General features: G+C 60.0%; 9 protein-coding genes and 1 non-coding gene across 10 annotated transcripts; 7 read left to right on the top strand and 3 right to left on the bottom strand.

The window, feature by feature from the left end:
* Positions 1-432: 432 nt before the first annotated feature.
* EHS24_008206 (uncharacterized protein) lies at positions 433-2227 on the top strand (the record flags this gene model as incomplete). Its single annotated transcript, XM_028623525.1, has 5 exons — positions 433-588; positions 638-787; positions 830-937; positions 987-1925; positions 1979-2227. The coding sequence occupies 5 exons, from the start codon at positions 433-435 to the stop codon at positions 2225-2227; spliced, it is 1602 nt and encodes a 533-aa protein (XP_028476458.1).
* Positions 2228-3037: 810 nt separating this feature from the next.
* EHS24_008207 (uncharacterized protein) lies at positions 3038-4156 on the top strand (the record flags this gene model as incomplete). Its single annotated transcript, XM_028623526.1, has 3 exons — positions 3038-3307; positions 3361-3451; positions 3492-4156. The coding sequence occupies 3 exons, from the start codon at positions 3038-3040 to the stop codon at positions 4154-4156; spliced, it is 1026 nt and encodes a 341-aa protein (XP_028476459.1).
* A 105-nt stretch (positions 4157-4261) lies between these two features.
* EHS24_008208 (uncharacterized protein) lies at positions 4262-5455 on the bottom strand (the record flags this gene model as incomplete). The annotated part of the gene is made up of 2 exons (XM_028623527.1): positions 4262-5001; positions 5077-5455. 2 exons carry the CDS (start codon positions 5453-5455, stop codon positions 4262-4264), a joined length of 1119 nt encoding a protein of 372 aa, XP_028476460.1.
* A 218-nt stretch (positions 5456-5673) lies between these two features.
* EHS24_008209 (uncharacterized protein) lies at positions 5674-6683 on the top strand (the record flags this gene model as incomplete). The annotated part of the gene is made up of 2 exons (XM_028623528.1): positions 5674-6410; positions 6482-6683. 2 exons carry the CDS (start codon positions 5674-5676, stop codon positions 6681-6683), a joined length of 939 nt encoding a protein of 312 aa, XP_028476461.1.
* Positions 6684-7007: 324 nt separating this feature from the next.
* On the top strand, positions 7008-9045 carry EHS24_008210 (uncharacterized protein; the record flags this gene model as incomplete). Its single annotated transcript, XM_028623529.1, has 9 exons — positions 7008-7139; positions 7186-7475; positions 7517-7546; positions 7607-7744; positions 7791-8007; positions 8046-8325; positions 8363-8714; positions 8758-8947; positions 9040-9045. 9 exons carry the CDS (start codon positions 7008-7010, stop codon positions 9043-9045), a joined length of 1635 nt encoding a protein of 544 aa, XP_028476462.1.
* A 261-nt stretch (positions 9046-9306) lies between these two features.
* Positions 9307-11963, bottom strand: EHS24_008211 (uncharacterized protein; the record flags this gene model as incomplete). Its single annotated transcript, XM_028623530.1, has 7 exons — positions 9307-9930; positions 9968-10272; positions 10310-10423; positions 10459-10643; positions 10682-11215; positions 11254-11840; positions 11892-11963. 7 exons carry the CDS (start codon positions 11961-11963, stop codon positions 9307-9309), a joined length of 2421 nt encoding a protein of 806 aa, XP_028476463.1.
* Positions 11964-12838: 875 nt separating this feature from the next.
* Positions 12839-12954, top strand: EHS24_008212. The gene has a single exon. It is a non-coding gene; the product is annotated as a tRNA-Val (tRNA).
* Positions 12955-13481: 527 nt separating this feature from the next.
* EHS24_008213 (uncharacterized protein) lies at positions 13482-14920 on the top strand (the record flags this gene model as incomplete). The annotated part of the gene is made up of 4 exons (XM_028623531.1): positions 13482-13517; positions 13571-14003; positions 14043-14702; positions 14754-14920. 4 exons carry the CDS (start codon positions 13482-13484, stop codon positions 14918-14920), a joined length of 1296 nt encoding a protein of 431 aa, XP_028476464.1.
* Positions 14921-15029: 109 nt separating this feature from the next.
* On the bottom strand, positions 15030-17049 carry EHS24_008214 (uncharacterized protein; the record flags this gene model as incomplete). Its single annotated transcript, XM_028623532.1, has 9 exons — positions 15030-15230; positions 15286-15462; positions 15513-15813; positions 15856-15898; positions 15956-16144; positions 16208-16280; positions 16331-16423; positions 16469-16869; positions 16911-17049. The coding sequence occupies 9 exons, from the start codon at positions 17047-17049 to the stop codon at positions 15030-15032; spliced, it is 1617 nt and encodes a 538-aa protein (XP_028476465.1).
* A 605-nt stretch (positions 17050-17654) lies between these two features.
* On the top strand, positions 17655-21880 carry EHS24_008215 (uncharacterized protein; the record flags this gene model as incomplete). The annotated part of the gene is made up of 18 exons (XM_028623533.1): positions 17655-18021; positions 18062-18140; positions 18179-18238; positions 18277-19017; positions 19235-19383; positions 19438-19493; positions 19543-19769; positions 19845-19990; positions 20027-20116; positions 20165-20467; positions 20514-20606; positions 20644-20849; positions 20889-21064; positions 21103-21151; positions 21191-21328; positions 21372-21606; positions 21660-21702; positions 21745-21880. The coding sequence occupies 18 exons, from the start codon at positions 17655-17657 to the stop codon at positions 21878-21880; spliced, it is 3294 nt and encodes a 1097-aa protein (XP_028476466.1).
* Between the last annotated feature and the right edge of the window lie 354 nt (positions 21881-22234).

Genomic DNA, 22234 nt, shown 5'->3' on the forward strand with positions numbered 1-22234 from the left:
GTGTTGCGCGAACGTCAGCAGGTTGGCAGGTGCTGTCGTCACAGAACCAGAACAGAACAGAACATTCCCGACCGCCGCTCAGCTTCCGCTGATGAAGAAGCCACGTATCCGCAGACGCAACAACCGGTAACCATCTCTTTCACCATGGCCAGAGAGGGGACGCGCCGGCTCCGTAGCAAGCTGCCTCAGCATGCGTGCACTCCAGACCGTCACCCGGTGTCCGCGCACCGTTTCAGCTACTCCGGTCCATTCTCGGTGCGTTGTAGCCTATGGACTACCGCTCGGCCCGCCGGTCCGGCCGGACGACATGTTGCCCCGCACAACCCCTTCGGCAGTGACGTCCATCGACCCAACTCTTCCGCAGCAACCGCTCTTAAACCGATGTTGAGAGCATCGTAACACCCTATCCACAGCAAGAGCACACCCGTGACCATGGCCAACACGTACCGCAACCCAGTGATCCCTGGGTTCAACCCCGACCCGTCCATCTGCCATGTGCCGGGCAAGGGCTACTTCCTCTCGACGTCCACTTTTGAATACTTTCCCGGACTGCCCGTGTACCACAGTACAGACCTGGTCAACTGGAAGGTGTGTGCAGCTGGCGCGTGGAAGTGATGCACTCCAGCTGACACTTCAGATCATTGGCCATGCAATCAACCGCCGCTCGCAAGGCGTCGACATGCGTACCGTCGAGACGTCGGCGGGACTGTGGGCGCCCACGTTCCGCTACAACAAGGGCAGGTGGTACATGATCTGCTCGTGTTTCTGGCGAGCAAGGTTTACACCGGTGGGTAGGCTTCTCTGTTGGGGGATGTAGCTGACAGGTTAGCCACGCGAGATGATCTCGAGCGGATTCTACGTCTGGACCGACGACATCTTTGACGACTCAAAATGGAGCGACGCCGTGTACTTTGAGGACGTCGGGTTTGACCAGGACGTGAGTGGCTCGTGGCGCCGTCTTCAAGATCATTTCTCTAACAGCCCAGCTCCTGTTTGACGACGACGATAGGGTGTACCATACCGTCACGCGGTACCGCTTCACTGGGCCCGTCAGCAACCCGGTCAAGAACCTCGAGTCGTGGATTACCGAAATTGACCTCGCCACCGGAACCACGCTGTCGCCTCCCGTACTCGCGCGCCAGTCACCCCTCAACGTCGCCGAGGGATGCCACATCATCAAGCACGAGGGCATGTATTACCTCTTCGTCGCCGAGGGCGGCACCGAGGGCGGCCACCGCGAGTGCGTGTATCGCGCCGCGCAGCCCATGGGCCCGTACCTGCCGCCCCCCGACGGTGTCAACCCCCTCATATTCAACCACGGCCACCCGCGTGTCCAGAACACGGGCCACCTCGATCTCGTGGCGGGCGACGACGGCAAGTGGGTGGGCGTGTGTCTCGGTGTGCGGCCCGTCTTCCCCGTCCGCCGCACGACGACGGGGATGGGCGGCATGCCCTCGCAGCTGGGCCGAGAGACGTTCCTCGTCCCCGTCGAGTGGGTCGATGGCTGGCCTGTCGTCAACGGCCGCAAGGACATTGACCTCGAGGGCACGGCCGACTTTGGCGTGCAGCTGCCAGTGGAAACCCACTGGGAGGACGCGTTTGACACAGAGACCCTCTCGCTGGGTTGGTACCACGTCCGGGTCCCGCTGCGGACGACTTACGCGGTCTCCCCGCGCGGCCTCGCGCTTCGTGGCGGCCCGGATACGCTGGACGTCGACCACTGCCCTTCCCTACTGCTCCGCAAACAGACCGCGTTCAACCTCGACTGGTCGACCGAGGTGGACTTCTCCCCCAAGTTTGGCGAGGAAGCAGGTACCGTCGCATGGATTGCGCGCGGAGCGTACGCGTCACTAGGTGTGCGTGGCACCGAGCACGGCCGCGAGGTCGTGTTCAAGCGTCCGGTCGGGGATGCAGATGAGTTTGTGGTAAGTTGTACACTAGACTTGACCTTGTCGCGGCCAAAATCTGACCCAGGCAGTCGACCTCGAGCGCCATCCCGCCTTCAGGCCCAGTGACAATGTTCATCCGCGCGCGTACCCTAGAGTACACGTTCTCGTTTGTCGCCGGCAACGGCGCCGAGGTCGTGGTAGGCAGCGTCTCCTCGGACAATCTCAGCCCGCTCTTCACCGGCGTCCACATTGGTGTGTACGCCCAGGGCTACATGAGTAACCCATGTCTCGAGAACGCGTACTTCAAGTACTGTAAATGGGATCTTGTGGACGCCTGAGGGAGTGAGATGGAGCGAGTGGGATGGATACTGTTGTCACCAGGGCGTAACTCCGTGGACTGGGATGCTCACTGTCCTGCCACCTCCAGAGCTGACACGATGGCGTAGCGATTGGCAGTGCTGGGGCTTGTGAGAAGAGGTTTGGTGGGTTAGGCTCAAACCCTCGTTAGGCCATATCCTTGGAGCGCCGGCAAGCGCCGCTGTTCGTAAGCAGACCTGTGTGTGGTCGTTCTGACCTGGACCTGTGCGAGAAGTCGTTTAAAACGGGGTTCGGAGAGTGCCATGGTCCTCTCTTGTTGTCCTGTTGTCCTGTATTGGCTGGCAATGTCACTCGTGTAACGAACTTACCCATATGGAGCAATACAAACCCTGCTGCGGGAAGAGGCACCGTGCCAACAACAGTGGACAGTGGACAAAGCCCCACCCGTTCCGGTACCTCCCTCTGCCGCATTCCGGTCGTGCACGGAGGCCAATGTGCATGCCACCTACTGTAGGTCTGAGCATTGACGATGCATGAGCGACGCTGGAACGCGCGTGACGGCCATGTTGTCGCCGTTGACATCTGGAACCAAACAAGAGGGGGGGGGGGGGGGGGGTGACTGTCTCCAGGCACCCGAGTCATATCAGCAACCGACACCAAGCCATCTCGGGTGGCATGCCAGTTGAACAGGAAACATGAGCTGGTCACGGCATAATGACTCCCGTCTGCATGAGCGGCCACATGGTGTTGAGCAGGGGGTATGGTACATAAGCAGTGTGCCAAGTCCATACTGTCTCTTGGGTCGCTCACTTTCTCTCGCCAGTTTCAACATGAAGACGACCACAATCACCGCCACCATAGCAGCACTATTCGCCCAGCTTGCGTTCGCCGCGCCTGTCGACAACCTCGACGCCCGGGCATTCGACGAGATGGAGCGCCGTGCGGCCAGTGCTCCTGTCGAACGGGGGTTCACCGAGACCACCGTTGAGGAGCGTGCGTCCAACTGGGTGACCAATGGCCCCGCGCCGCCCATGGCCATGGACGTGGCGTCCACCTGGGCCACGCTCGCTCGTTACCAATCGTGTGTCCGAGCAGGATATGTACGGTATTGACAAACCCCAGAGCCACATACTGCAACCTGACTTCAGTCAAGGCATGGTCGTGTGCCGACTGCAACCTCCTGGGTGGGAGCAGCAAAAACACCGTGTTGATGACGGGCGGCGACGACGGCGCCACACCTGTCCGTAAGGACACATTGTCTCTCTGCCAACCACTGACACTCAGACTACGTTGTCAATAACGGCTCGCACCTCATCATCGGTATCCGCGGTACAAACTCCAACGACCCGGCGTCCCTCGCCAACGACGTCAACTTTGTCCTCGTCACCCCGAGCGAAACGTATTACCCCGGCATCAAGGCTGCAGGTGGGATGGTGCATGCCGGGTTCTACGGCGCCACGACGCGCGTGGCCGCCAGTCTCGCGCCCACGGTCCAGGCAGCCGTCCAGGGCGGGACCACCAACGTCATTGTCCTCGGACACAGTCTCGGCGGTGCCGTCGGACAGATGCTCGGCGTGTACCTCACCTCGCTGCTGGGCTCGAGCGCGACAGTCTACGTGCGCACGTTTGCCCCGGCGCGCGTCGGGAACCCGGCATGGGCAGACTATGTGGATGCGACGATGGGCGAGCGCTCGCAGCACATGGTCAACTTTAACGACCCCGTGCCGCACCTCCCGCCGCTGGCGTGGGGGTTCCGCCACTCGGGCAACGAGGTCTTCCTCGACAAGCTGGGCAGCCTCGACCCGCTCGTCTGTTCCGGACAGGAGAACTCGCACTGTGCAGACAAGTACGAGGAGCCGCTGAACTGGCTTGCCAGTATCGTACAGTACGTCGACAGCGAGGTGCACATGGGGCCCTACGTCGGTGTCACCTTGAGGGGCAACTGTTAGTCTGTGATCTGTGAGGGGGCTCGCCGTGTCGGCTGGACAGTGCAGAATTTGTGACAGTTTGTTCACGTTTTTGCGAAAACCGGTAAAAATGCAACTACACGGTGTCTACTTGTCCTGCTGTCCCTCGGTGCAGATGAGAACCACGACGTCGTCGGCCTTGAACTGAACTTTACGTGCCGCCGCAAGAGGCGCAGCGCCGCATGGGCCAGCGGAGACGCCGTTGGCGATCAAGTCCTTGACGGCCTGCTCGGCCTCGACGTCGGTGACTACCATGGCGTCCTGCGGCTTGACTGCCGCCTGGAGGTCCGGCCAGGCCAATGGCGATACTGTCCCGCAGTTCAGGCCGGGCATAACGGTGAACCTCGTGCCGGGCGTGGTGGTCTCCTTGCCGTTCTTCAGCGACTCGTGCAGACACGGTGCGGCGTCCGGCTCGGCGGTGATGATGCGTGTCGACTTTGTCGATTCCGGGCGGTGGAACCACTGCACGACCGAGTGTGCCAGGCTGCCCACGCCGACGGGGACGACGACGGCGGTGGGTGGGATCGACGCCTGCGACTCAATCTCGGACGAAATGGCCATGTATCCCAGCGTGATCCTCGCAGGAGCGAGCTGGTATCCGTCCCAGCTCATGTCTTGAATCAGCACACCGAGACTGCCGGCGGCATCGGACGCGTCCGACGCCGCGGCCACGGCCCCATCGTAGTCTGCGTCCACGGGCGTGACGGGCCCGCTGCCCTCCGACTTGATGGCGTCAATCGACCACTGCTCGACAGTGGCCGGCACGTAGATGTGTGACTGGAGGCCCAAAAGCGCAGCAGTGCGGGCGACGGCGCGTCCGTGGTTTCCTGAAGGCTCGCGTCAGTCGGTTGATCGGTTGGTTGCCCACCTCGCTATCTCTCGGGTAAAAAACACAGACGTACCGTCCGTGGCAGTGAAGATGGTCAAGCCGGGCTCCTCTTTGGCCATTGTCTTGAGCGCCTCAATGTCCCAGGGGTCCACACCCCACCGCTCGGACAGGAGGCTGGCAATGGCCCAGCTGGCGCCGAGAATCTTGAACGCCGGCAACCCACACCGCTGCGACTCGTCCTTTACGTAGACGGCCTTGACGCCCAGCTGGGCCGCAATGTCGGGCACGGAGCGCAGTGGCGTGGGACCATGGGTGGGGAAGAAGGCGCGGTGTACCCGCTGGATGCGCTCAGAGTCCATGTTTCGTGAGAGAATGTATGGAGCAGACGAAAGCAACGGTTGCTGCGAGATGTACACACCCAAGAGTAGGCCGACAGCTCGCCCGTTGGCCATGTCCGTGACCTCGTTACGAGCCACGACCGATTCGCGATTGACGAGGAGCAATCGGCCCCAAGCGACGGGTTGCCCATATTAGACGATGCATGTCGTGTAAAGATAGCTCTATCTCTCTCTCTATCTATCTCTATCTCTCACTGTCTCGCATGCTATAAGAAGAGACACATTGCTGAGCCGTTCCCAAGCCCCCAACGACACATTCCAAATTGAACACCATGCCAACCCCATCGAACACTTCCACCACCACCACGGGAGCCCCCACGCTCCACCTCCGTGGCCAACCCACCCTCCAGCCCTCGCCAGCGACGTCTGGCTTCCCCATGACGACCGACCTCCATGCGTCGCCCTTTGCAGAGGTGCAGGTGGGCCCCACGCGGACGATGCTGCCCGTCTTTGCCAGCCCGCAGGAAGAGCGCGTCTACCGCAAGGAACACCTCGCGCTCGTGTTCCGCATCATGCACCGGTTCCGCCTTGCAGAGGGCATCGCCGGTCACTGCTCTGTGCGCGACCCCGTCGACCCCGACACGTTCTGGGTCAACCCACAGGGCAAGAGCTTTGCGCGCATGCGCCAGTCGGACCTCGTGCGGTGCCGCATCTCGGACGGCGCCATGGTCGAGGGCCGCTCGCCGACCGACGCCAGCGCCAGCTCGATCCATTCCCAGATCTATAAAGTGCGCGGGACCGAGGGCCCAGCGGGCATCCAGGCGATTGTACATGTCCACGGACCGCACACCAAGGCCTTTTCGTCGCTGGGCCGCGTGCTCGACATGATCAGCCAGGATGCCTGCTCGTACGCCGACGAAATGGTGCTGGTCCCCTTTGGCGGCGCCGTCTTTGACAACCGCGAGGGCGAGCGTATCGCCGGTTTGGCAGGCAGCAAGCGCATTGCCATCTTGCAGAACCACGGTATCGTCGCCATGGGCAAGCTCTCGATTGACGAGGCGGCGTGGTGGTGAGTGAAGCGAGCTGATCGAGCTGACGATTGATTGCGTGCCCCGCGCGATTGCTGACTCGTTTGCCCAGGCAGATCAACTTTGAAATGTGCTGCAAGGCCCAGCTCCTGGCCGACGCTGCCCGCCGTCCCGACGACCCCATGGTCGTTGCTGGGCCCGAGGAGATTGCCTCCACCAAGGCCGAGATGGGGACACCGGAGATGGGCTGGTTCTCGCTGGCTGCGTACATTGAAGAGGAGGAGTATGCGTCCCAGGGCGACCACAAGTTGTAGCGTGCCCTTCCATCGTTGTAATTGCGCAGAGAGACAGGTTGTAGAGGATGCAAAGGAGCTGGGAACGAACGCAATGGCCTGGACGCAGCAGTGTGTCGTCTCGATGCATGGTACACCAGCGATAACGCAATCAAGCGGCCACAGGCCCCACACCAGGTGGGCAAGACGGGTACGTCGGTCACTCTTGGGCTCGTTCCGAACGGCTGAACGGCCCCACCGCCCCCCACGCGTTTCTCGTCTCTCGGCTCCATCCACTGCACCTCGTTTCGATCCACTCGTTCCCTCAATTCATCCACACCCACAATCTCCCTCCTCGCCCCCGTGATGTCATCCACAGCTGCCGACGAGTACCAGCTACAGCGGTCGCGCAACGGATGTCTCACGTGCAGGACACGCAGAGTCAAGTGCGACGAGGGCAGGCCCGTATGCGAGCGCTGTCGCGTCGGAGGACGAGACGTGAGTGACCCACAACAGTCTCAGCAACTCACACCTACCCTCCCAGTGCGCCTATGGGCCCGACAAACCGCTCAACCCTCGCAAGCGGCGGCGAAAGGTCCTCGGCGTGTCGACAGCACCCAGCACCCCTCCCAATGACCGCGCCGCATCGCCGCCCAACGCCGTCGCTGGCCCGTCGACGGCCTCGGCGGTCCACTCCACCCCGTCGTCCTCCGTTGCCCTCATGGCCGCCGTCGCGGCAACTGCCCCTCGCGCACCCATCCCACCACCAGCTGCGCTGACGGGGGATATCGACTGGATCTCGGGTCGGACTCGCATGTCGTTGATGCTCGATGCGTGAGTGGAAAGACGTGAAGAGCGGCCGCTGACGTCTCAAGCTCCCTCCTGTCGTCCTTCTTCCCTCGGTTGTGAGTCTTATCGCGGTGTCATCCCCTACACATACTTGTATCCCGTGTCTGACCCAGCAGTGACGAAATGGCAACGTTTCGCTACTACATTGAACACGCAGAGGACCTTATCGCGTTCCTTGGACCATACAACCAAGGCGGCCAGTTCAACCCCTGGGTCTCGATCCACGCGCCGCTGGTGTTCCGTCACGCACCTGGGTGAGCTAACCTTCACTGATCCAAGCTGACAGCCTAGCATCTGCAGGACTACCGATGCCATTCGAACAGCTATCGTCGCCGTCGGTGCCGTGAGGCTGCAATATGTCGACGACCCCCTCAACCAACGCGTAGCGCAGCGTATCGCCACGGACGCCCGAGATCGAGTGCTGCAGCTGCTGCGCGACATTCTCACCGGCCCAGAGCGCTACCCGGACGAGATTGAGGGCGCGTTAGCAGCCATGCTGTCCTGCACCGTTGCATGCGTGAGTTGTTTTCGGTCTGACTCCAACTGACATTGCAGACGCTCGCTGCAGACAACGGGTGGGAGGACATGCTCGCCAAAGCCGTGGCGCTGATCGACCGTGTCGGCGGTGCCGAAAAACTGTGCGCCAACCTGCCCAAAAACCAGTTCTCTGCCACCCGCTTTGTCCTGGAACAGCTGGCTGTGCGAGACGTGATCGCGTGCATGACCCTGGGCAGGCGGCCGTGTATCCTCCGCCAACCGTTCGAGCCGTGGTTCTTTGAGATTGAGCGGTGGAGCGGCAAGGACGTCGAGTGGGAGAGCATCGAACGGCAGTTTGGTAAGCTGTGCCGCTAGGTCCCAAGCTGACCCTCCAGGCGTTACGCGCGGCATGGTCGACGTCATGGCGCGTGCATGCTCCCTCATTGGCGTCGCCCGCGAGCGCATCGCGTTGGAAGGCGCCGCGTCCGGCAACCCGCCGCGCGAAATCCAGGACGCGGCCAACGGCCTGCTCGCCGAGCTGCAGGTCTGGGACCACGGCTTCAACTATACCCCGTACCACGTGCGCACGCAGTACGGTAACCACTGCTATCGCCACGGCATGCGCATCGCGCTCATGCGCGACGTACTCGGGTTGGACCAGGACAACGAACGCATCGTGAGCTGTGCGCACGCCATCATCGAGCTCGCACGCGAGCTTGATTTCGAAAAGGGCCCCAGCATGAACTGGTACGTCGTCGCTGTCCCCAACACTTTTCCCACTGACCCGCAGGCTCCTGTGGCCCCTCATGCTGGCTGGATTCCACCTGGGCTCCGATATGGAGATGCGCACCGCCTGCCTCAGCCTCCTCGAGTACCCCGGTCCGCACATGTGCTTTGACTCGCGAGCGGGTATCCGTCTCCTGAAGGAGTTCTGGGAGCAGCAGGACGCCCACAGCCCGGGCCAACTGAGTCACTGGCAGGTATCTAATGGAGAGCTCCATCGCTGCCTCTTTGCTGGTTAGCCTGTATCTGTGAGTTTGCGGGGATGGGACTGCGGCTGACCACGACTCAGAAATGACAATGTACCATTTATAATCTACTACTTGAACGTGACAGTCGCATCAACAGCTTCTGGACCTAGCAGGACGATCGTCACTTCCCTGTGCACCCAACCCAGAGCGGATCGCGCCGGAGCCGTGCCCACGCCTCGGCGATGTTTTGGGAAGCGGTGCGCTGCCGACGACTCCAGGGTGTATACCACCCGGACTCTCGACGGGATTGCAGGCTGGGCGGTGGTGTGGTGAAAGCAAGGAACATGCCCCCCCCCCCGTGCTGTCCATCACATGGCCTCAAACCCTTCTGGGAAGGACAGTGTGTCGCCCAGCAGCGTCGCGTACAGGTTGGAGGCGCCCAGACTCGCGTCCGTCTGGGTGTTGTCCCAGATACTCTGGAACAGGATATCCTGCTCGTGGTCCGCGGCGGGCATCTGGAACGTGGGGTCAAAGTTCCACATGAGGTCGTCGGCGCGCGGGTCGTTGAACGTCATTGACGTGGCGCCGCCAGACAGCGAATGGTTGGCCCAGTCGACGCCTGGAATGTCAAACTGGAACGACTGGAGGTCGGGGAGGCTGGTGGTGGTGGGGCCAACGGTGCTGTCATGGGTCGGACCCATGGGGGGTAGGGCCGGGTTGGAAGCGAGTGACATTTGGGCTTCGGACCCCAGGAAGGCCTTGGCGCGGCAGTCGTCGGCGTTCTCAGGCCGCTCTGCCGCCGGGCGGTTGAAGATGGATGTCGAGGTACGGTCCTGCGGGCGCCAGTGTTTGCCCAGGCGTTTGAGAAGGATCGCGAAACCGTGCAGGAAGTGCTCGTCGTCAATCGCCGCGTTGCGCAGGGCGCTGACGAGCTTTTCGAGCATGCCAGCGACATTGTGCTCGCCAAACTCGACCATTCCGGCCGCCAGGGCCTGTAGTCAGCTCGCAAGTCCATGTCGAAGAGCTCACCTTGTACAGGAATGTGGTGGCGAACAGGATGTATTGGAAAATACGAGACGGGCAGTATCGCAGAATGTTCCGTTCCTCCAGCACGCTGAGGGCAACTTCCACAATGGAACGCGCAGCCACCAGTGCGTCCATAACCCAGGGCCCTTCCACCATGTTCATCAACGACGGTGAGTGGTAGTGCAGGTCGCCTGCCAGGCGGCGGCGGCGGAGCTTGCCCTGGAGTGCGCGGAGCGCGAGCGAGTAGGCGTACAAGACTGTATAGTCAAACTCGATGCGCAGGAGGGCCGCCGCGACGCTGCCGTCGTCTGCATGTTAGACGGACTTCAACAATGTTCAACTCACTGAGCTTGTTCTGGCATGCACGTTTCGAGTATCGGATCTCGAATCGCAGACTGCGAAGGAAAGACTCCCATGCGCCCGAATTGAGCAAGCTGCGGGTCACGTCCTTGTTGGGGTCTGTTGTCAGCTTAGGAGGATGAGATTGAGCTCACAGAGATGGTCCTGGATGGTACCCAGCAGTTGGGCAAGAGACCCCAACGTGAACGCGTCCGAGGTCCACAGATCGCGCGTGAGTGGCGTGCGTCCGTCCGTCCATGTGACTGACGAAAACGTCTCCCACCACCGCGAGTTCATGGCTTCGTGCAAGACTGCGTTTCGTCCCAAGCGAATGGCAATGCTGCGGGTTAGCTAAACGGTGCTCCATATCTAGCTCACTGTCTATCCGCATTGTAGCAGTGGATCCACGTCTTCAGCATTCGGTTCTGTTTCCACGAGTTCTCGGTGTTCGTCTGCGACAGGCTGGCAATGTCGTGGATGCCCAGTTCCTGGGCGAGTCGCACCGCGATACCCATGTACGCCCATGAGTAGGCATCGTATCGGGTACTGGGCTTGAGGAGGAGTGCTTCCTCGGGTGGAGCGTCGTCGTCGTCTGTCGTATCGTGCTCGTTGAACGTCGGGACGGGAAGCATGGGCCATTCCGAGAGCAGGAGGAACGCTTCGACAGACGAGATTGTGCGGAGGAGTGGATCGCCGTCGATGACACCCAGGATACGCTGGCGGACCCACACGGAGAGCTTGTTGTGGACGATTGCACCACGGTTGTCCGACAGGACCTTGGAGTAACGCGCAGCAATGACGATGATGCTGCCAAGAAGCAACGATTCTGACTTGACGAGGGTCTCGAGGTATTGCGGCTCGAAAATGGATGGGTGGAGAAGAGAGTACAGCGGAGCCATCTCCAGCTCAAAGCTTTACCGTCAGCGGTGAGCACAAGACAATTAACCTACAAGCTGAACAAGGCTCTAGCGTCTTGGACAGTCAGGCAGCCCTGCCGGATAGGCGACCACCGGCCCCACATTGCAGCATTGTTGCCCAGCCATTGCTTGGACCGTGGAGGGTCCTTCGGCTTGGGCTGGGTAGCATGACTGGGGCCAGCACGGTACTGCAGACTTGACGCTGATGCGAGCAGGCGTAGCGCGTCTGAAGGGTTCTGGAGATGGGACGACACGAGCTTGTTGCCGCTGTCGCGCTGCTCCTCGTCGTCGCTCGATGGCGAGCCCTGGGGGTCATCACCATCGTCGACGTCGTGGTTGAACCCTCCAGTATGGCTCTGGGAATTGGAGCTTGTGCGAGTGGGCGCAGTGGGTCGCACAGAGGTGGAGGCTTTAGCGTTGTTGACAGTGGTGCGGGTGGTGGTGGGCTGGGGAGTCGACTGCTGAGACACACCCTCGCCGAGGTCCGACTTCCTCGGTACTGGATCCTTCACAAAAGTGGGCTTGGCGCGCAGACATTCTCGCTGTTCACGCAAACAGCGCTCGCATGGTCCATCCCAAGGCCGGTTGGGGTCTGCGCCAAACGAACACTTGAGCTTTCTCTGAGGACGGCGTCAGTTGACAGCCAAAGGGCGGGCGTACACTCAACTCACGCCTCGGCACGGCCAACAGGCGCGGTACGTGCGCCTTGGACGTTTGGCTTCTCGGTCATCGTCGGCAGCCATGGCTCCTTATCTGTGGATGCAGGACCGAGTACTCGGGGTAGTGCGGATGGGTGTTGTTGAGAATGGCAAAGGTAGGTGCGTTGGGATGGGCCCGACGAGTCGAAGGGGGAACATTGTGTTTGGTGCCGAAGATTGCCGGGGCCGTCGGCTGGCGGCAGGCGAGGAAAAAGCTCCCGTCGGTGGCGGCGGCACGCCGAGTCCTTTGGTCAGTGCGGCAGTGCGTTGCTTTGTTTTGACGGGCAGTGTATAGCAGTGTCTAGTTGCTGACGATTCCCCAGCCAGTCCGGGGGACAGGCCTTCAAATAGAAGGCACATCCTCTGCTTACAACCCTATTCCAACAAGGATTCATTTCCTTTGCTTTTCCGTTTCTTTTTTTTTTTCCTTCTTTTCTATCTTCGCTTCGTTCCTAAACCAGGCGGCCAAACGTGCTGCCATGACTGCAACGGTCTATGCCACAGTGCCCGAAGTATCTACACACGTGAATGCGGTAGGTTTGCTTGAGCTGGAGGTGTTGATAGTATCGTAGCATTGGGGGGAGATCCACAGTCCCCACAGACATGGATGAACGGCGAGGAGGATCTAGCACACGCCCAGACGGCCGAGAGATACGACATAGCTATGCACCCATGGCGAGGATGACAGCACAGTGTATAAGGCATCCCATAAAGCAGCGTCTCCATGAAGCTGAAGAGTATTACCACATTTGCGATAAGGGAGCGAGCGACAAGACGCTGTTTGTGGCGGATGACCTCTTAGTGGAGGCCACGCCGTAAACCAAGCTCGCTGCATGCCCCTTCCCAATGTACATAATGTGACAAGTTCATTCTTTGTCGACGCTTCCTTCCTAGTCGTCGTGGAGACGACCGTTTTCATCGGCGATTTAGCTCAGTTGGTTAGAGCGTGTGCTTAACACTAGCAACTCCTTCTCCACGGAGAGCGAGCGTTGTAGCGTTGCGCACAAGGTCGGCGGTTCGACCCCGTCAAACGTCATTTTTGGTTCCTAGGACAGCATCCTGACATGCTTGAGATGTCAGAGACACGTCCGGTTGGAGTGAGGTGGGTGGGTGATCGTTCTGCGCCATAGATCAAGAGGGAGGAGGCGTCTGGCGGTGGCGTCCGACTTCGTCAAGGAGTTGTTCACCCGCAGAATCGCTGCTTTGTGGTGGCCTGCCACAGTCCGAACCTGGTATTGTTCCCTTCATTCCAAGAACATGACCATGCCTTTGCATGTATGTGGCCATCGAATGTGAGAGAGGTGTGTGTGTCAGAGCTCAAAGGTGTGTGTATCAGCCATCGGCCATATCCGATAATCGATCTCGGGAACCTGTTCCGTCGGCGAATTCGTATCTCTATCGCAACTTGGCAGGGCGGGCTGTGAGCGCTGTGAGAGCAAGTGGGCAACAAACAGCCAACACGCACACACGGCATCATGTCATCGACTCGTTCGACTGGGCGACGTCAAACTTATCGGCCACTGCCTAGCGTCTAATGCTCTCCACATCACCCACCTCACCACCATGGTTTCCAAGCTGAGTCCTCCCCAAACTGTCCTGGTGGGTGCAGCAAGGCAAGCGGTCAGTCTACCTGGAGCTAACGTCTGGACCAGATTGTCGGCGGCGGAGAGTACGGCGCGACAACTGCCCTCGAGCTAGCGCGCGGCGCGTACAAGGGCAAGGAACACCTCATCACCATTCTCGATCGCTCGGCCACCCCGCCCGCGACGGATGCCGCCAGCTATGACTACAACAAGCTTGTTCGCCAAGAGTACAGTGCGCTAGAGTATGCCCGTCTCGCACACGAAGCGATGGAGCTGTGGCGCACCCCCGAGTGGAAGGACTACTACCACGAGAGCGGCGTGGTGGTGTCGGTGTCACGCACGGCCAAGCAGAACGACTACATCACACGCGCACTTGCCGTCAACTCGCTCCCAGGAATGCAGACACCGGGACTGGACGCCAAGGTTCTTCCTCAGCGGTCAGATGTCGCAGCCGTGTATCCCGATGGTGTCCCATTGGGCGACTTTGCTTCTCAGAGTGTCTGTAAGTGGACGATACGAACGCCACATGTGCTGACGATAGACATCAACTATGCCGGCGGCTGGGCAAACGCTCGCGGAGCTACTGAGGCTGTCGTTGCTCGTGCACGTGCTGCTGGTGTGCAGTTTCGTGCTGGCACAGCCAAAGAACTGCTTTTTGATAATGCGGACAAGGTGCTTGGCGTCGTGACAGTCGAGAACGGGGACTGCGTGGTGGCCGACTTTATAATCTTGTGCTGCGGATCATGGACCCCGACCCTGCTCCCGGACCTCAAGGAGGAGTGTCTCCCCACCGGCCAAGTGGTCGGCACTATCCAGCTCACCGCCGAGGAACTGGCACGATACAAGGACGTTCCAGCTACCCGAATGGTCGACAACGGCTTCTACATATTCCCTCCCACTGCTGAAGGCATCGTCAAGTTTGCCATTCACCAGAAGGGCTACCTCAACCCGCAAGACGGGTTCCCATCCCTGCCACGAACGACTCTCACTCGCGGCTTTGAGAACCAACGCGTACCAGACAGTGCCAAGGAAGCTCTCCTCATCGGCCTGAGACGTGTATACCCCGAGCTGGCGGCCAAGGAATGGCTCACGTCGCGTATCTGCTGGTACTCGGATCGTCCCTCTGGCGACTTTCTGATCGATTACCACCCAACGCACAAGTCGCTCTTCGTCGCTGCCGGGTGCTGTGGCCACGCCTTCAGTGAGTGCTGTGTGGACCAGGAATAAGACCCCTGACTGACAACAAATACAGAGTTTATGCCCATCCTTGGGCGATTGATTGTGCAGAGCATCAACCGTGAGCTGCCGGACGACCTGGCGGCGATTTGGGCGTACAAGCCCGTCCTCGGCCGCAAGGACGAGTCACGGTCGTTTTCGACCTTCCAGCGTCTCGAGCCTGCCAATGGCGCTCGCCTGTAGAGTGCTTCGCGTTTGACTATCGTTAGGCGAAGATGCATGCCCCTCATTTGACATCCACAGTGTTCCAGCCACAACAGCAAATGCATTCCTCTCAGGTTGTTGATAAAACTTAAACACGGCTAACAGCGGACTCGACGTGAGCGACCGCCTCCTTCTCCTTCTCTGACACGTCCCCCGAGGACACTGACGCGCGCCGGATCGAGGGCACGCGCAACTTGAGTTCCGGGTAAAACTCGCCTTGAATGTCTTCCAGGGCCTTGCCGCGAGTTTCAGGCATGAAGAACCACTCGTAGACGGCGCCAACCGTCGTCTGGGCAGAGTCAGCGGGCGCGGTCCGAGCAGCGTCGTCTCGAGTGGAAACTCACACAGGCCGCAAAGACAAAGTAGATGCCGTAGCCGCCGAGGTTCTCAATCATGAACGGGGTCGTCTTGGCCAGCATGAGGTTGAACAGCCAGTGCACGGACGTGCACACGGCCATGCAGAATGTGCGAATGTCGAGCGGGAAGATTTCGGCGCAGTAGATCCACGGAATGCCCGCGTACTGTTTTCGGTTAGCCCATGGGCGGCAAAGTACCACCGCAGTGTACTCACCGAAAAGCAAAAGGCTACGGCCCACACAAAGATCAGGACGATGGAGGCGTACTGGGCGGCACCTGGTCCAGTGGCGGTTGCTTCGCCGAGAGGGTGAGTCTTTTGGATGGCGCCAATGATCCACATGCACAGAGCCATGACGGAGCCGCCGGCCACGATCATGGTCTTGCGTCCAAAGCGGTCGGTGAACACCACCATGGCGATGAGGGTGGAGACGAAGCGCACCACGCCGTAGACGCCAGTGGCAAACAGCTTGGCGCTGCTGGCTGACAGGCCCATCTGAGCGAAGATCCTCGGAGAGCTGGGGATCGTTAGACGGGATATGCTGTGGGTTTGGACTCACTAGTAGTTGACGGCATTCGTTCCAGCCATTTGGAAGAAGATCACTGCCACTGTCAGTCACGGAACTCTTGTGCTTGTGAGCGGGGAGCAAGATGACTCACTGACGAGAACTCCCGACATGAGAATACGGAAGTTGCCGGGTCCGAACGACTTCTTGATGGTGTGAAGAGGGTCGCGCTCAGCCCCATTCTCGCGCTCGTGCTCGATGGCGACCATGATGGCTGTCAACTCCTCGTGGATATAGGTGTGGTCTTGGGGGAGACCTCTGAGGCGAACCAGAGTTTGGAGTGCTGGTACGAGTTAGCAGATGTACATAGAAGTAGAACGTTAACAAGACGCGTTGATAAACTGACCTTGCTCTTCGCCCTTCTTCTGAGCGACAAAACGAGGCGTCTCCGTGAGGAAGAAGAGACCGACGAGGCTGAGCTGCGGCTGGTTAGGGTCTGTCGAGTTTCCAGATACATGGTACAACTCACAGCTGCTGGGATGATCTGGAGAGCACAGGGAATACGCCATTGCGGAGTGCCAGTCTTGGTCTTGAGCACGCCGTACGGGATCCAGAAACCGATCTGGGGAGTGTGAGCCAACGTCAATTGCACTGGTCATGCACGTACCATGGTGCCAAATTGCACTCCCACTTCGTACATGCCCACCAGACGGCCGCGAATGTGCGCAGGCGAGCATTCGGCAACGTAAACGGGAACGAGCATGGTCGACGCGCCAACACCCCATCCCGTGAGGACACGGCCGGCGTACATGAGTCCCAGGCCGGCGGGGCCCGTTGCGCCTGTCATGAAGGCCACGCCGACAAGGTAGATGAGCATGTTGCCAATGAGACACATGCGGCGGCCGTATTTGTTGGCAAAGTAGACGGCGCACATGGAGCCAAACACGGCTCCAGCTTGGAACACCGACACGACGTTGGATGAAAAGTTGGTGACATACTTTGCAGACTTGGTGTCGAGGTCAAAGTCGGTCTTGAACGCGGGCAGGGTCACGACACCGCCAATAAAGCCTGAGGTGTGAGCACACGCCTTCGTGGGTGCTTCAACCTACCCAGGTCGTAGCCAAAGAGGACGGCAGCGCAACTGCCAAAGAGGGCGAGCGCTATGATGCGAGCGTTGACGGTTTCCTTGGGTGGCAAGTTGCCAAACGGGTCGGGGTGGACCTTGAATGCGGAGAGGAGGTTGACCATTGTCGAAAGAGGATGGGAGGATGGGGGGTCCCCATGGAGTAGGTCTGGAGGCTTTATGTATTACCGGCAGGTGTTGATGGGGCTCATCGTTGTTCAGTGTCAGTCATGGTGGGCAGTGCAGAAGGACCATTCTGTCAGTTGTGGATACTGAGACAAACGTCGGAGATGTCAGACGGCGGACGATGAAGCGCCGTCTGGTCAAAGGCCCCACACGGCAAGAGTCCGGACGGTGAACGACCACTGCCTGGTTTGGCGACGGCTACGGACCGGGCATCAAATGCAAATGGGGCAAGGCACGACAACTCCTGCCCACTGCCACTCCCTAAGAACGCAGCCCCATTAAACCGCGCCTAATGGGCAGACGGAATCCTAATGGCCGTCGTAAAGCGAACGTATCCAGCGGGGTCTCATGCCTCCCTCTTCCTGGGGCGGACAATGATTCTCCGGGCCAGCGTGTGGTGTAAGGACTTGTTGGCACCCGCAACCTGCGTGGCAGCAGCCAACAGTGGCTGACGAGGCGTCGTTCCAAACGTGCAGCATTCGTCTTAGGACCATATAAACTCCAAGGCATACAGAGGTCGCGATCACCGACCAACCAAGCCAACATGTCTACCAGCACCACCCCTCCCTTGACCGCGCGCACCTCCCCTTCCCCTTCCCCTCCAGCGTCCCTCCTCGGCACACCCAGCCCAGTCCTCGCTGCTCTTGAGCTCGAGACTCCACGTGAACGCCACCGTATCAAGTCTGTTCTCATGAGGGCAGGGACGTCCAAGGGCCTGTTCTTCAACGTCGATGACCTGCCTCGCGACCGCGACGCGTGGCGCCACGTACTGCTCGCCGCGATGGGCAGTCCCGACCCATCGTCCCGCCAGCTGGACGGTGTGGGCGGTGGCGTGAGCACAGCGAGTAAGGTCGCGGTGGTCAGTGTGTCTGATGACCCCGAGGCCGATGTCGACTATCTCTTTATCCAAGGTGCGCATCAATTCCACTTGTCCGACGCTGACTGTTTCAGTTCCGGTCGATGGACAGGCACTCGATTTTTCGGGTAACTGTGGCAACATCGCCAGTGGCGTTGGGCCCTACGCTGTCGAGTGAGCTAGAGACATAGACCCTGCCAGCTGACAACCAGTGAAGGGCTGTTCCCTGTCCAGAGGATTGACCCACATGAGGTGACTGTTCGGATCAGAAAGTGAGTTTTACACAAAAGAAGGCGAGGCTGACCTCCAGCGTCAACACCAACCGGATCATCCACTCGACGTTTGGAGTCTACAATGGCCACCCGATGGAGTCTGGCACGTTCCACCTGGACGGCGTGTCCACCACCTCTTCGCCCATTCGGCTGGACTTTATCGACCCGGCTGGGTCCATGACTGGTCACCTTCTCCCCACGGGGAACGTCACGGACACCATCCAACTCGCCTCGGGCCAGGTCTTGACAGTGTCATGCGTCGACGCTGCCAACCCTTTCGTGTTCGTCCACCGCGACGACCTCGGTTTGGACGGCAGCGAATCGCTGGCAGAGATTGCGACTTCCTGCACGGCGACCTTGATGGAGGTTCGGGCCCGGATGGCGGTGGCTATGGGCCTTGCCTCGTCGTACGATTCCGCTCTCCTCGTCCAAGGTACCCCCAAGATTGCCCTCGTCGGCCCGCCATGCAACTACACCGCGCTGGACGGGCACGCTGTTGCGGCAGGAGAGGCCGACGTGTGGGTCCGAGCGTTCTCAATGGGCAAGCCACACCCAGCTATCCAGATGACGGGGGCAGTGTGCGTTGGCGCTGCGTCAGTGGTGCCGGGGTCGCTCGTCCACGACCTCGTCTCATCGAGCACCTCCGACTCTGTCGTCATTGGCCATGCCAGCGGAGCGATAACTGTCAGAGGTGATTGCGAGACCCTCCATGGCCAGCCCGTCATCAAGAGTGGTAGCGTGTACAGGACCGCCCGGAGGCTTATGGAGGGCAGTGTGTTGTACCTCGAACCACCCCCAAAGATCGCAAAGCCGTGCCCGTAGTTTGTTCCACCCATATGAAATGTGTAGCCTAGTAACAAACGTCGGTCATTTAGAGGAATCTGGTTTGCCGACAACGGGTTCCTGAAGCGAATGGAGCGTGCTTGTCCGGAAATTTGATCCCGCGCGCGGGGGAGCATGACGCACCGCTAATCGGCCCCACTGGATCCAATACAGTCTTGTAACTTTGCCACTCTCTTCCAAGCGGCTCTCCCCAAACCATGGACGCACCGGGGCCGTCGCGCAGGAGGCGGCGCTCGCCAGAACGCTCCTCCACACCCTCGGTTTCCAAGAAGAAGGCGTGCCAATACTGCTTCCGGCGCAAGGTAAGTGTCCTACGTAATGTGTGTGTGTGGCCAGTGCTAAACCGCCATGTTCAGATGAAGTGCGACCTCGTCTCGCCCACGTGCACCAATTGCCAGACGCATGGCGAAGAGTGTGTGCCCGTCACACGAGCGAGCCGGCCGCGTCCGACACACGAGCAGATTGACACGGTGGCAGCGGAGAATACCCGTCTGCGAGACTTTCTGCGACATCTGGCATCGTTACCGCCCGACGGTGCCGCAGTGGCGCTCGAACAGTGGACGCAAGGAGATACCACTGCTGTTGGGGGAGACGTCCCCAGCCTCCCCTCGCGTGCTGTGAATCGGAGCGCATCACCAGCTCGGCGTGTGGCTGAACAAGACTTTCCGTACCAATCGGATGTCGTAGGGTGAGTCACACGGGATACGCTGTGCTCACCCTTCAGGCATGTCCATGGACCGACATCAGCTCTCTTCCAAACCAGCGAGCGCGACCTCGCCGAGTCTAATACGCCGCAGGAGGCCCCCGCGACGACTGTTGCAGAAACGGAACTCATCGAAACCGCCACGCAGCGGTGTGCGGAGGAACGACACATGGAGATGATCAACCTGGCTGCGGGGAAGCTGGACTGTGAGCCCTAACGATTGCGTTGCGTGCTGACAACAGTCGACGGTGTTCAGCCCGACCTGGCAATCCACCTTTTGGCACTGCACTGGAACAGACAGCACTTTGGCTTCATGGTCTCGTACCGCCCTCGTACGCAAACCTCCCTGGGACGTGGCCCTCTGCTGACCGGTACCGCAGTGTTCACCAGGGACATGGCGTGCGCTGGGCCGTATTTCTCCAAGCTCCTGCTCAACGCCATCTTCTTCTCCGTGTCCAAGTTTTCAAACCGGCCCGAAGTATACGACAACCTCCTCGACCAGGGCTCGGCGGGAAACCAGTTTCTGTGCCGGGTGAAGGAACTGCTGGGCGACGCGCTCGACCAGTCGTCCATACCCACCATCCAGGCCATGCTGCTCCTGTCCAATTCGGTCTTTGCCCTCGGCAGGCAGAGCTCCGCATGGCTGTATGCTGGAGTGGCGGTGCAGATGATCTTCGATCTCGGTATGTCGCCGACGTTGAGAACTGCTCGATTCTGACATCCCCAAAGGCCTGAACTATGACTGCTCGTCTCAAGTATGGGCTGGGTCGCTGTCGGCGGACGACTTTGAGATTCGACGGCGTATCGTGTGGTCTGCGTTCAGTGAGCTGTTCGGCCACGCGCCTCAGCTAACATCCAGTCATTGACAAGATCATCTCGCTGTACCAAGGCCGGCCAGTGTCTTTTGACGAGGACAGGATGCACGTCCCGCACCGGTTCCTCGACTGGTACGAGGAAGAGGAGCTGTGGATGCCGTTTGCATTTTCAGCCAACAAACATTATCCAGGTACCGCCGCACGAGCCGTCAGTACATTCACTGCTCTGTGCTCCTTGTCCGTCATCATGGTGAGTCGAAGGAGAAAGGACGCTAGCTGACGTGCACAGGGTCGCATTATTACGCAGATATATGCCGAGAGGGTGGTCTCGGACCCACCTGCAGACGTCTTACCGCGCCTCTCATCGAGCCTGACCCGGTGGCGAGCGTCCTTGCCGCCGGAAATCCAATTTGACGTGGCCAACCCACCGTCAAAGACCCCGCCGCCGCACGTCCTCTCCCTTCAGTGCGTACCGTTCTGTGATATGCGCTCATCCTCTCCAGCATGGTGTTCTACACCCTCGTGACGCTGCTTCACCGGCCATTTGTGGAGGTACGTGACTAGCGTCGTAGCCGTAAAACTTACACTCAGAATGGCCACCATCGCCGTTCGGACCCGAACATCGTGGAGCTCAGCTGGGCGCGGTGCGAGGAGGCCGCGCGTGGCGCGACCACACTCCTGTCTCTGTACCGCTCGACATTTACGCTCGCACGGGCGCCATACTTGATCGTGAGTGGGCGTAGCCAAAATTGTTGACCCTGACGATACCCAGTCGTACACGACGTTTGTGGCCGCCACGATCCATGTACGCATTGCCGCTCAACGCGGGATCCAGTCCGAGGCGGCACGCCTGCTCCTCGTCTGCCTGGACGGGCTGCGCGAAAACGCCGCGACCAACCCGGGCGTCAAGAAGATGTACACGACCGTCTCCGGCCTGATGGAGCGCCTGAACGTCGACCTGCCCAGCCCGTCCACTATCGAGGTGCCGGCAGTATTTCCTGTGGATGGTCAGTTGCGCCAAAAAAAACGTGTATCGCTGCAGTGCAGCTGACCTCAACAGCGGTCCTATCGGACGACGCGCTCGATCTCGAGGCTATCATAAGGTATGTGGATATGCGTGTACTGCGTCACCTGACACTCTGCAGCTCGTTTGGCATGACAATGGACGATTTGGGCGTGTACACTTCCGTCGCTGGGGACGGCGCCGACCCGAATGCGAATGCCCAAGTACAGCAGCCGCAGGACGTTCTGTACGGCTTTCTCGGCCTGCCCTCGGTGTAAAATCGCATACTATAGCCCGGGGGCTGATGCATTCTGCACATGCGGAGATCGCGGAGAACGCGGTGGAGGAAGGGTGTTGCACGGAGTGAGAGAGCCCGGCGGAGTGCGAAAGGCCACATCCCAACCCCGAAACGACGGCCGCTGAGTTGTTAAAGTGACGGTCCGTCCAAAGTCCCGTCCCGGACCTTCACAGTCCGGTGGTCCCTTGCTACACAACCTCTCTCACAATCGGATGGCCCATGCCAATGTGCCGCGGCGACTTGATGCATGCGACGGCGCTCCCCAGTGCGGCTACAGCTACTGATAAAGACGTGACGGCCCAGGCAGTCGAGATGCCACCACTCCCCTCCCCTC

This window comes from Apiotrichum porosum, assembly GCF_003942205.1.
Source record: "Apiotrichum porosum strain DSM 27194 chromosome Unknown scaffold_6, whole genome shotgun sequence".
NCBI classification, from domain to species: domain Eukaryota; kingdom Fungi; phylum Basidiomycota; class Tremellomycetes; order Trichosporonales; family Trichosporonaceae; genus Apiotrichum; species Apiotrichum porosum.